Raw genomic sequence first — 13,952 nt, 5'->3', positions numbered from 1 at the left:
GCCGCGGAAGCCATTGTGGAGGAGGGAAGGATAAGAGAGGAGGAGGAAAGAAGAAAAAAAGAAGAGGAGGAGAGAAGATATAAAGAAGAAGAAGAGGAAAGAAGATACAAAGAGGAGGAGAGAAGAAAAAAAGAAGAGGAGGAGGAGGAGAAGGAAAAGAAGAGAAGAAGAATAAATTTCAGAATCCCAGAGAGCGAAAATTGGGATTCTGAAGCGACATATCCTGCCTCTGCTCTCTCCCCCAAAAAAGTAAAAAGTAACTGGGGGATAAGATGTGTATGTGGCGCCAGGCCTGGAAGGTGCCACCATTAACCAGGTGTCCATGAAGTTCCAAAAAAACAGCCCTTTTCAGGGCTACCCAATACTCTAGAAAAGAAATAACGATCGATTTGCCAATGTGTAGGTAGAGTAGTGTGAATATAAACACTAACTCTTTTCTAAGATAGTGTGAGGGTATGTGTTTGTGTGTTGGTGCTTGTAAGAGCTCAGGTATGTTTGTGTGAATAGTAGATTATGGGTTTCTTTATTGTTTCTTAGCGTATGTGGAGAGTATAGTTTGGGTTTTGTAAGCGCTCACGTACGATTGTGAGGATAGTAGATTATGGATTTTGTTTATTGTTTCTTAGCGTATGTGTTTGTGTGTTTGTGTTTGTGTGTTTGTGTTTGTACCCGCTCACGTAAGATTGTGTGGATAGTAGATTATGGATTTGTTTATTGTTTCTTAGCGTATGTGTTTGTGTGTTTGTGTTTGTGTGTTTGTGTTTGTACCCGCTCACGTACGATTGTGTGGATAGTAGATTATGGATTTTGTTTATTGTTTCTTAGCGTATGTGGAGAGTATAGTTTGGGTTTTGTAACCGCTCACGTACGATTGTGAGGATAGTAGATTATGGATTTTGTTTATTGTTTCTTAGCGTATGTGTTTGTGTGTTTGTGTTTGTGTGTTTGTGTTTGTACCCGCTCACGTACGATTGTGTGGATAGTAGATTATGGATTTGTTTATTGTTTCTTAGCGTATGTGGAGAGTATAGTTTGGGTTTTATTATATGAAATGAAAAAGTAGGGGATGTTTTCCTTCACGTCCGCGCTTTGTTTGGTCATGATCTAGGTAAGATCAATTTTACGTTTTAGGGGGATGTTTTCCTTCACGTACGCGCTTTAAGTATAAGAACCCACAGTATTCGTCGTTCAAACCATTCTGCAAAGAATAAAAAAAGAAGATGGCTTCTAACCAAATGGACAAAATACAAACATTACAAGACGTTTTAGACAACTTAGGAATGATGGAGCAGATGTTGATAAGACTGGTTGAAGACCATTATTCCTATAGTCCCCATCGTGTAAAGATGGAAATTAATAACTTAAAAAGGTAAAGGACAAGATTAGTGGTGTCATGAAAGAGATAAAGGAGGAGAAGGAGGATGAAGAGGAAAGAATAAGAATAAGCAAATGGAACGAAAAGATTGAAAAAGAAGAAGAAAATGAGAAGAGGAAGAAAGAAGAGGAGGAAGAGAAGAAGAAAGAAGAGCAGGAGAAAAAGAAAGAGAAGAAGAGAAAGAGTGTTGGAGATAAAATAAGAACTTGGTGGAGAAAAAGAAGAAATTAGAAGCAGAAGAAGAAGAAGAAAACCCAAAGGCCCTTTTCAGGGCCAGCCATATTTCTCGAAAAGAGATAGCCTTTCCATTGCCTACCCCTTTTTTAAATTTAAATTTAAATTTAAAAAAAAAAATCCCAAAAGCCCAAACTCTATTCCCCATGTTAATTTCCCCTTGTCGCTAGACAGACCCACCCTGTTTAAATTCCTTTGACGCTATACAGTCCCCTATTCCCATGTTAATTTCCCCTTGTCGCTAGACAGACCCACACTATAGTTCCATGTTAAATTCCCCTTGTCGCTAGAGTGACCCACGATTTATTCCCATGTTAATTTCCCTTGTCGCTAATCTGACCCACAATTTTTCTCCATGTTAAATTTCCCTTGTCGCTAATCTGTCCCAGGGGGGTCTGTAATGCTAATTCCCATTGTCGCTAATGTATCCCCCTTTACTACTGTGGTTTAAGTTTATATTTCGTGTTCTGTTCACGACATAATCATCATACTATTTGATTTTAGTTATATGAGTGTGTTCTGTATATTAGTATCATGCCCGTATCACAAATTAATGTCATTGTAACCTGTATTTTACATTGTGTTGGCTTAAGTTAACTATTTTGTGCTTAGCTTACGTAAATTCGTGAACCTTGGTGTGGGAATTTGTCATGATGAGTACCGTCTCTCGAGAAAGTAGGCCTCTAAGACCTATTGTTCATGCTTCATTATTTTTTAAAAATTCTCTTTTAAGTTAATTTCATCAGCTTTGTTATTTTATCATGATCAAACTGATGATACATGCATCTCTATCAGTAATAGTCTTACCTGAGAAAAATGCTACCGTAACCTACATTTAACTGGTTTATTTTACATTTTTGGTTTTAGCTCATAACTAAATAAGTTTTAGCACCCTATATACATACTGTATTTCCGAGTTTCATGAAATTTGGTGAGGGTATGAATCGTGACGAGGCATACATTATTATCACGAAAATAGCTCAATGTGACCATACAGTCTGACAGACAGACAGTAGCATAGAGACGAATTTATTATTTTATATAAATAAATCTTGAACTGGAACGAATAATGCAATTATTAAAGCTTAAATGTCACCTTGGTCAATCTCTTTTTCACTCGATTGTATTAACTTCCTGGACTACTAAAGAAATTCATCAAACCAGCGACATTTGAAAGAAATAAATATGTTTTTCAATCATAGATATTTTCTGCTGAAAGGTATACACATCTAGAATGGTACGTCAGTTACATGTGTATGCTGTTAACATGAGATTCCGTTACGACCGCCTGTAAAACAGGTCGTGGAGCTCAATCCTGTCTGGTTGTAATATTTGCACTTGCTTGTTCGTACGCAGTTTAATAGACACATTTTGATGTGGGAAAAGTAAAATCGATGTTGGCACATTTAGTGACTGTAACCGGTGATTCCATAGTTAGAAGACCCTAATTTATAATTTATGATAGAGCAAAGTCTTTATTATATACGAATAATTACATAAAGGCATGATACACAATTGTTATCCAGACATCGAGTCAAGAGCAATCGAAAATACGCTTGGCATACATAGGGTTAGTCATTCAGACTGAAAAAGAATACCTGAAAGAAAGAATTTATTATTGTTAAGTTAAATATATAGTAATTCCATAAATTGAGTGATTGTAAATATATGGTCACTTACTGAGCATGAGAAACTGTATTCTGATTGATACAAAAGATAAATACAGTCGGCGTGTTTTGCCAAATTACTATACAATCTACGGTATACTTCTTTATAATAATAAAAATAATAATAATAATAATCAGTTCGGATCAACATAACCAAACAGTATAACACATAAGAAATCTCACGTCAAATAAATGCTGCAGAAGTATCTTTAGAAAAAATAATCCCCACCAGACCAATAAACATATAATCAATTCGACTAATTGACAAACGAGGTAACTATCAAAGGGAATGGTGGGAAATAGTATCTGCTAGTAACTGAAGAAGACTATAAAAGAGTTTACAAAAGAATATGTAAAGAACAAGGCTTAGTCGGTTTACATTCAGTAGCCAATATCCCCACCCCTGTATATAAAGTCTATACCATCTGCACGTTAGAACCTACAAAGGAAGCATACAAGAGCATGGAACAAATATAAAGTGGCTACCAAACAAAATTGCGAGAATAAATGAAAAGAAGTAAATATCAAGTCTTTCCTATATTCTGAAAATGCTTTCAGTTTGTGGGAAGGGACATGTTTCATGTCTTTTCAGTGCTCATTTGTTTCTGTAATCTTTGTCACTATACTCACATTTTTAATGTTCTGAAAAGGTCTGTAAGATATAATAATTCATGTATAATGTTACCTTTGTAAAAAGTTAGTTTGATTATACTTTTAATAATGTGGGATGTTGCAATGAAACTGATGAAACATACTAGATATGAATTTTGTCTACATTGTTTTAAAAGAGCAATATAGATTATTGCTACCTATTATCTAAGATCACTTATCAAACAAAAGGTAACACCACACTGATTCTCTAATTCATGAACTGCTTGTTCATTAATAAATACCTTTTAGTAGTTGGCGTGATAGGTTTATCAATTACATACCTTCTACGGCCTGTTTGGTTCTTCATAGCACTGGATTGAAAGACTTAAAGCATGATAAGATGCAGGGACTCAAGCAAATTATTCTTTTAAATAACAATAGTTGTGAGCCATAAATGTTCTCGTGTTGGCATACGGAATTTTCAAGTTGAGCTTTATAATAGTAATTGAAACATTCCCATATTGTAATATGGAAACATAGTCCAGTTTTCATCTTTATTATATACACTACTACCGCATATTGTGTGTATTCCACTGTCTGGTAATAATATTTTTGTAATAAAATAAAACTCCAAATATAGTGTACAAATGGCCAGGAATCTCCATCTTTAATACCATTATTATGAGGAAGGAGAGAAATATAATTAATCATTTTCTATGAATGTATATTATCAAACCTTTTATCAATTTCTCGTGTACGCTTTGTCCCCCCCCCCACAAAAAAAATAAGATAATAAAAAGGTCTGTTCTGATTCCTTTAAACAAATGACAAATGGACACTATAACTTGCAACGATTTTTTAGACATATTTTGATTGAATTATCACCTTTTCATTTCCAGTTCAATCTATTATTCAGAGTAGATGATTCGTGGTACCGAAATGTCTTTCAAGTCGTTGCCAGCAAATGAAAATAAAATGCCCAGACCAGAAACCTCGTATTCCAACAAACGGTATGGATTCCCGTACTGATATGATGTGGCATGATATTCTTTAGTGTACGTAACCAAAACTGATGCTAATAGATTACATTACTTTAATTTAACAATTTCGCTATTTATTTACTGGTCTATATTGCAAAATATTTATATTATATATTGACTGTTATGTTGCCTACAACTAACTGCAGACAAATAATGTTTTTGTGTGTGAATAGTGTTAGTTGAAGACTGACAATACTAGCGATAACCTTTGTTCCATTTAAGAAACGTGCAACAAAAAGGTACATTTATGACATGGATAGATAAATTCTATCATCCCAGAAAGTTATATAGTAATACAGTAATATATTCTAACAGAGTAGAGATGACTTTTTAAGTTTTATTTTAGACAAATAAATCTGAACTGGAATTAATTATTCATTAGAGAACAAAATATAATTTGAAATTATACAATGACACTATACCTGACCTAATAAACTATCTTAATTAAAAAATAGGAACCAAATGGTACGCATTTCAATATATCATTTGTCTTTCTATCGTATGATCAAACTTTGATAAAAATGCACATATATGTATTTTTGTTTACAATCCAAGCAAATTATTCACCCTTAAAGACGCCCTGGTCAACCTCGTTTTCATTTTGTCTTATTAACTTCCTGGTCTGTGCTTAAAGAGTTTATTGGACCAACGACATTTGGACGTGAAAGGACATTTGCACGTGTAAGGACGGGAATAAATAAATTGCTTTTCAGTCATCGGTATTTCAGCCAATAGTATACCAACATCTGAGAATGGTAGGTAGTATTTTCCACACAAATAATATTTGTGCACTTAAAAAATAAGATTCTAAGAATGGTTACGACCAATAGGGGCAAGTGCGCCCCACCCCCCGCCGATTTCACCTCTAAACATAGTTTGGTCAACGTTCGTAAAACTTTATAGCTGACCACATACTTGCCCCCCTTCCCCCCGAAAAAAAACTCTGCAAGCGCACTGCCCTCTATGACCATTTCTACTAGGATTAGGGGAAGTTTATGTATGATGTCTGATCAAGGATAGACTTGATTATACAGGTCAAAGTCCACGAAGGCGTGAAACAATAGTTGTCAGACCGGGATTCAAGAGTGTAATTAGCATGCACTTGGCAAATCGAAGACACATGGGCTGGTATCTTTGCTTGCAGTGTACCTATAAGTAATAAATGGTAATAAGTCAAACTTTCGGCAGTTATAAAATGTTGAATGCCTGAGTTAAAACATCGGTATCAGATTTATTCCGCTAAGCGAAGTGTACCTACAAATAGCATCGTTGATTGTTTCTAAAATGGTACTGCAAGAATTATATAATACATATATGATTTATAATTAAATTGTAAGTAACAATACGAACCCCAGTGATTTAAAGCTAGTTATCCTGGTCGAAAAGAATACTATTAAAAGTTTGTATTCTGGAAGATGACTATTCTGCTTGAAGCGATTTTAAATATAAAGCTACACTTTGAGTACAAGGTACAGGACCCACTCAGGTCAGTTGTTGGTGGAGGGGAGCCTTGTTTCCAAAATTAAAAAGGGCCATGACATTCCTAGAAAAGGCACGAAAGGAAAAGCCTTCGTTTCTATTTACTCAAAGTGTGCATAATACCAAATGAACGTGCGTATGAATAAAACGATAGTATCAAGTGACAGTACGTTTGTGTGTGTATGTTTTCTTTTTAGCTGGGGTGGGGGTGGGAGCTCCTCCTGCCCTGCGGTTAGTCGAATTATGGCAAATTGTATCAACGGCCGGTTGAACTATCCATTTTGGATTGGCAACATAATGTGGAAGGTTTGTTTCTACTCTATGGTCTTAAACTATGTAACAGAAAGAAACGAAACCAAAACGTTTATTAAAAGAAACAAATAATTGTTTTCACTATAATACAAAGTTAAATTCAAAAGAGACATTATTGCGAATTAAATTCCAAATAATTGTAATGTTCTATCACAATTTCAAGAGTATATAGTGTTGGGAATGAGTGTGTGTGTTTGTGTGTGTGTGTGTTTGTGTGTTTGTTTGTTTGTGTGTGTGATTTAAATGTTTGATGTAGTTTTAACAATTATTCAGTCACATGGCAACGATGTATGCGATGTGGCAGTTTATAGTGATGTGTAGCACTGGCTCATCATGCTGCAGACATGCAGCATCATGTCCCACCCAGTCACATTATCCTAACACCAGGCCGACCAATTCTAACACTAGCCTTTTGATGCTGAGCTCCAAGCGAGGCAGCTGCAAAACCATTTTTTATAAGTCTTTTGTATGACTCGGCCGGGGTTCGAACTCGCGACCTCTCACATCCGAGGCGGACGTTCTAACCACTTAGACAACCGCAATGATCTGTTTTGAATGAATTCCATTTTCTTGACTGTCGTTGGTGAACCACAATGAAGTCTCAATAATCCCAGAGTTGTGTTAGGGTCCAAAATGTCAATAACATATTGTAATTACAAGGAATAATTTAAATAAAGATTTCTTATTGAATTCTATCTTTATAGTCTTATCGCAGGTTCCCAAAGACTGATATTAAACAGAAACTAAAAAGTTTACAAAGCGTCGCAATAGATTTTTTCAGGAATTACCAAATTTTCAAAGGAAAATACGACCCAATGGACTGGTTTGGAAAGGTCAAAATGCGTAATAAAACTTTATCCAAGCCTTTCCTATGGTTTTAACTCTAAAATTTCTCAGTGGTACTGCCTCTGGAATTCATTTGCACGCATACATTATAGTCATCAAGTACTGTTTGCCTGACTTGGATTTTGGCAAGGGACTAATTCCACTATTCTGCTATCTCTCTCTCTCTCTCTCTCTCTCTCTCTCTCTATATATATATATATATATATATATATATATATATATATATATATATATATATATATATATATATATATATATATATATATATATATGTATCTATATATATATGTATATATATATTTGTATCTATATATATGTATATATATGTATATATATATATCTATCTATATATATCTATCTATATATATGTATGTGTGTGTATATATATATATATATATATGTGTGTGTATATATATATATATATATATATATATATATATATATATATATATATATATATATATATATATATATATATATATATATATAATGCAATGTAATATTACGAAGCAGTTTCTAAACAAATTGTACAATTTACAAGTTCCTGTCCAATGTAACATTATATTTCCATCATGCAGCACATCTATTTATTATATTGTAAAAGCAGCAAAAGCTGTGTTGTTACTAATTAGTTTCGTGGACATTTGGCATTTGATCTTAAATATATGTTCTTCTATTTCTATTGGTAAGGTTATGCTACACATGTTTCACGACATATTGGAACTTCAGATTTATTTAGAACTTTTTCAGTATTTCGTTTTTTGGGGGGTTTAAGTGATAATTTTATTCGAATAATCATAGTTGGTAAGCAATATTTCTTTAGAGACAAATTCGATTAATAATATACCTTTGAAACCGTTTATACTTTTTGCTTGTTCTTATATTAAAACAAGTTTGGTTTATATTGCTAGGATTCCTCTCTTCCACACGAGCTAATATAGTTTGTCATTCTATATAATTATTATATTATTTCGTGATTACCTACATCCGTTTAGTTATTTCCTCTAAATGATGCTTTTTTGGGAATTGTCAATACAGTTATAAATGAATTCAGTTCAATTCAATTCAGTGATTATTAACACGACCGGTATCATCAATACGGATTACAATATATATTGTATAATGTTATATGTTTTGTTACATTGTGCTAAACAAAGTTGAAATATGTGCACTGTGCAACTAGACTCTGTGGAACACTTCTGCTCAACGATATTGGAATTACTCGTGTGACGGGAATTAGTTTTAAGACAATGTAATCATTCAAAGATTCTTAAGGTATGATGCATTCAGATTGTACGATAATAATTATATTTTGTAATAAACGTAATGCTGAAATGATTATCTAAAATATAATCAGTAACATATATCATGATAGGATATCATCTCCAATTAAAATAAACAAGGGTGATCCGAACCAGTGTACCTGTACCAGTCTGCGAAAGATATCGGAAATAAGGAGAGGTCATCTTAGGATATCAACGTTCAAAGTCAGCAGCGACTTTGTAAATACCAGGTCAAACTCCGTCGCGCTGCTGTCTGGATAAACGTCTAACATGATGCTCAGCCTAAGCAAAAATCTTCCACGTTGAACAAGCAACCGATTAAAATCAAAATAAAAAAGAAATACATGTACCTGCAGAATATATGAGAAATATTTTCATGAGGGCAATCTAAATTATCATTACATTGTCTATAACATTGAACAAAAACTTAAAGAAAATTATATTATTACAGTTATGTTCTGAATGACTATGAATACATTGAACTGTTCTTTTGATTAATTAAACACCACCGGGGTTCATTACAAATAAAGCTAAGGGTGCGGGTCAATAGATAGAGGGCTGGGCTGGGGATCTGAATCAACCTTAGGACAAGAGTGCTTTAAACTTTAGCTTAGCGGAGTAAATATAATCGTTTCTGTTTAGAGAAGAATGCCGGACAAATGCCGGTCTCCTAATGAACAGAAATTTATATACCACAGCATTTGTTTGAGGTAAAATAGGTCTACATGCTGATATTTCTTATTATGATGCAATTCCAAATCTAAATTTTAAAACAATTCAATGCCTATTTGTACTAATGCAAATATCCGATAATAAATATGGTGCAGCAAATCTGGAATTTCTGCATCTAGTAATCATTTCCTAAAAGGAATCTCAAACAACTGTAAATGTATACACTTTAGGTAGAAACGTTGTAAACATTCGCATTGAAATCATACTGCTTGTCTGATCGAACTTGCGTCATTTACAAGACATTACACAATAATTTCTATCAGCGAGCCAGTGTTGAAAAAATGATGTTACTCTGTCAAAGGTTCTATTAATTTTGATTAGAAAATTGGGAAATCTCATTGAAGATATGAAGTTGTGTCCTTATTCATTGTATAATATTTGGAAGAAAATTCTGGACATTGGGAAATATTCTTCTGTCGTCGCGATACATGTCAAGCAGTAGGTAGAACATGTCAAGCAAAAAGGTATAACATGTCAAGCAGTAGCTACTACATGTCAAGCAAAAAGGTATAACATGTCAAGCAGTAGGTAGAACATGTCAAGCAATAGGTAGAACATGTCAGATAACTGATCAGGTTTATTCCTGTTGAGATAACCAGGAATCAAAAATGTAAATTTCTATTATAAAAATAGATGGCATTAGACTATACTATTATTACCAGCAGAATGCATGGTTTCCAGATATATCTATCTTCATGACGGACAAGGTATGGCAGTAATAAAGTTACCCTTTAAATAAGAAAATTTCAGCTCAATTAATGTTTGGAAGAAAATTTTGCAAATTGGGAGATCTTCTTCCAGAAGACTCTTCAGATATCACATGTATGTACACTGACGTAGGTAGAACATGTCAAGCAATAGTTAGAACATGCCAAGCAATAGGTAGACCATGTCAAGCAGTAGGTAAAACATGTCAAGTAATTGGTAGAACATGTCATGTAACTGATTAGGTTTAGTCCTGGTGAAATGACATGGAATAACAAATTTAAATTTCTATAAAGGTTTTATCTTTAGTATAAACACTTCAACCACATATATTGTTTATTCGACGGTCTGGTAATAACAAAAGATGAATACAAATATAGTGTGCAAATGGCCAGGAATCTCCATCTTTAATGCCATGATTATGAGGAAGGAGAGAAAAATAATTAATCATTTTCTATGAATGTATATTATCAAATATTTTATCAATTTCTCGGATACGCTTTGTGTGTTTTCTTCCAAAATAAGAGAATAAAAAGGTCTGCATATGACAAATGGACAATATAACTGGAAACAATTTTTTATATATATTTTGATTGAATTATTACCTTTTCATTTCCAGTTCAATCTATTATTTGAGACAAAAACATTTGGAATAACAATGTGTAGTGTTGCTTATTTTTCAGTCTGTATCAATCAGAAATGACAGGCCATTTCTTTTTACAATAAGTGAAGGTGAATAGAGATAAGGATTTCTGATCTGTTTTGTTCAGAAAGTTGTGCCAAATTGAGTTTTGGAAGTACTTGTAAGAGACTGAGATGTTACCAAACCTTTGTTGCGAGGAAGACGTATTTACAAACAAAACTTTGTGAGTCAAAGAACAATCTTCAGCTATTCGAGCAGCATGTTACAAAGTTGTCTTTATTTGGTCTTCAAAATAGATCTTGACATCGCTGTGGATGCAATTTTCGAACTCTTATATTAATATAAGCTGTCTGAGGCTGTCGTAATCTTTATCAGCCTTCTTGGTTGAGTATCACCTATGAAGTAGATAGTTTTCCCATGGAAATTTGGCATGGGTTTTGCCAGTTTCTTTTCTACAATTCGTAAACCTTTGTCCATGTGCCCCAGGTATTCACTCATAACACTTCAAATGCTCTCTTTAACCATATCATAACCAGCATTTTCCTGTACCGAGAGTGAAATGTTGACTTCAACAAAGTTCAATGCTCTCTTGGTCATTTCAAAATTTGAGCAATTATCTCAAAGTGTGAAAAATATTGATCTACTTTTTGTTATCGAAAAGGGGTACTATCATAAGATTACTGCTAACATCAACACCCGAACTTGTGTGTAAAGGGTGGTGGAGTGTGCGCCGCATGCCAATTATCTTTTAGTCTATATTGTATTTCTCTTCCTTCTCTCTCTCTGTCTCTCTGTCTCTGCATTTTGTCTTTGCATGTCCTCTTTGTCTTAAAGAATTAGAATTAAAGCATTTGTCTAAAGCTGAAGTTATACAATTACATCTCAACACAACATTAAAATCTTATGATAGATTCATAAAGACTGATATTAAACAGAAATGAATAATTGTTTATAAAGCAGCCTTTAAATGTAAAAAAAAAAAACATGAGTTGCACAGCAAGAGATCATTTTGCAATTCCCTAATTTCCGATAGAAAATTCCACCAAATCGTCAACAATTTCATTTCCAGAATATTCTAAATCAAAACCTTGGTCAACCTCGTGTTCAGTTTATCTTATTAAGAGCACGGTGTTCTAATGATATTTATTTGACCAGCTACTTTGGATATGTAAAGACATGAGTTGTTTGCAAGCATTGGGATGTTCAGTGAATAGATTAACACAACTGTAAATAGAAGGTACCTTTCTCATGTTTCTTTTTACATAGCTCACATTTGATACATTGCAAATACAAATTCAGTTAATACTGCACACAAGTTAGATTATAGGACGGCCAGGGTTGCTATAAGGGAAGCTTTCGTGTTTTATAGCAGCTTTGATAGAGATATCAGATGGAGAAAAAAATACCCGTGTTAACATGTTTACCGTCTTTGACCGGTGCTTCCATACTTAAAACACCAATACTGGGGATGTCTGATAGTGGATCGACTTCGTTATATTGGATAAAGCACATTTGTCCGCACGAGACAATAGTTACAGTGAATCAAGAGCACAATTAGACACGCACGTTTAGCCACATAGGTTAGTCATGCAAAAATTGAAAAGACGAAGATAAATAGTTTATGATCTTTATTATTGTTTTTTTTTTTATGTTACACCGAGTGATTCTAAGTACAAGGCTAAATGTTGAGCATGAAGTTGAGAGCTGGCAAGTAGTGCTAAGCAAGCACGCCAAGATACTACAATTTATTTAATGTCCCGATACTATATATATATATATATATATATATATATATATATATATATATATATATATATATATATATATATATATATATATGTGGACATTTTGTCACGTCGCGGATCGTTTATAAAAGCTTGTGTTTACCTCTAGTAAAGGCAAAAATTGGAAGGTGGCAAAAATGTTGGTTTTCATTTTAGAAATTAAGAGGTCATTAAGGCCGCGGATTTGAGTAGGGTTTGAATGTTGTTGTTTGTTTCTTTCTCTTTTTGACTGGTCTAGGTCAACGTCTTCTTTACTCCAATAATTTATTCGTTTTTTTTGCTTGCTACATTAGAAAAAATGTAATCCGTACAGTTCCGAAATCGCGTCCGCGGCGAGCCTTGGGCGATAGACCCTTCCCCCAGCCCCTTTCTGTTGAAGCTAATTCTGTTATGACAATTATTTGCCTGTTACTAGTTGCAAGTTTGATGGCATGGATGACCCAGAGGCGCGGTACTATATGAAAATAATACCGTACTAACGCTGCCCGAGTGCATTTAGCAAGCAACAGTTGCTTGACAAACAGACTGAGAGCCGCATGGTACGATCATGACAGAACCTTGCAATAACACTCAGAAATGCACTGTGGTGCAAAGGAAGATGAAGGTTTCGTATGTGATTTACGCTGCCTTTGAAAGCTAGAACATTCCCTTGGAAACTCACACGGCTCCGTTAAATACAAAGCATGTTGCTGAATAGGTCCAATGCGGGTTTCACAACATTGTTCCCAGATGCACTGGAGCGACCGAGTCGTCAATATTGTACCGCAACAAAGACACGATTGAGATGTTGCTTACATATATCGAGGTTACAGCGGATCATGATCATTACATACAACTTCATAAGTGAGTTTTCCTTCTCCACACATGGATGGATCTATGATGGATCTTTCGGCTCCACCGATAACAAAATGCATAATCACTGTCGTGATCTCTGATCACTTATACAGAGAAATCGTACACAACGCATGCAATCTACAGCCTCACATTTACCCCAACAAAGTTAAGAATTCCGGTTGCGCTTCGTAACGTTTTTGAATAAGATGACTACTTGATCATGCCAGGGGTCGCAACGGCATCGACTACACCATAAAGTCTCATTCCGAAACAGAAATGGACATAGCGTTCCGGCTGGGCCACCTGTAGGTTATTGACTCGATGCAGTTTATCAACTTCAGCACTGATGCACTCGTGAGCAACCTTTTGGGCATGAACAAGAGATTTCCACGGCAACGTACATTTTAGTCATTCGTCGATATGGCGA

The 13,952-nt window shown here is 34.4% G+C and overlaps 1 protein-coding gene across 3 annotated transcripts in view; it reads left to right on the top strand.

Moving 5' to 3' along the window:
* The first annotated feature begins 5,556 nt into the window (after positions 1-5,556).
* The window catches only part of LOC149776028 (heat shock 70 kDa protein 12A-like), a 58,938-nt gene continuing 50,542 nt past the window's right edge, over positions 5,557-13,952 (top strand). For all 3 annotated transcript variants that reach the window (XM_089941802.1, XM_089941801.1, XM_089941800.1), the window contains exon 1: positions 5,557-5,662. In XM_089941802.1, the coding sequence (XP_089797928.1) occupies positions 5,660-5,662 (3 nt within the window). In that variant the 5' untranslated portion in view covers positions 5,557-5,659. The remainder of the gene's footprint in view (positions 5,663-13,952) is intronic.

This window comes from Sinohyriopsis cumingii, chromosome 18, assembly GCF_028554795.1.
Source record: "Sinohyriopsis cumingii isolate HCF-2022 chromosome 18, ASM2855479v2, whole genome shotgun sequence".
Taxonomy (NCBI): domain Eukaryota; kingdom Metazoa; phylum Mollusca; class Bivalvia; order Unionida; family Unionidae; genus Sinohyriopsis; species Sinohyriopsis cumingii.
This window is presented reverse-complemented; position numbering and strand designations above follow the sequence as displayed.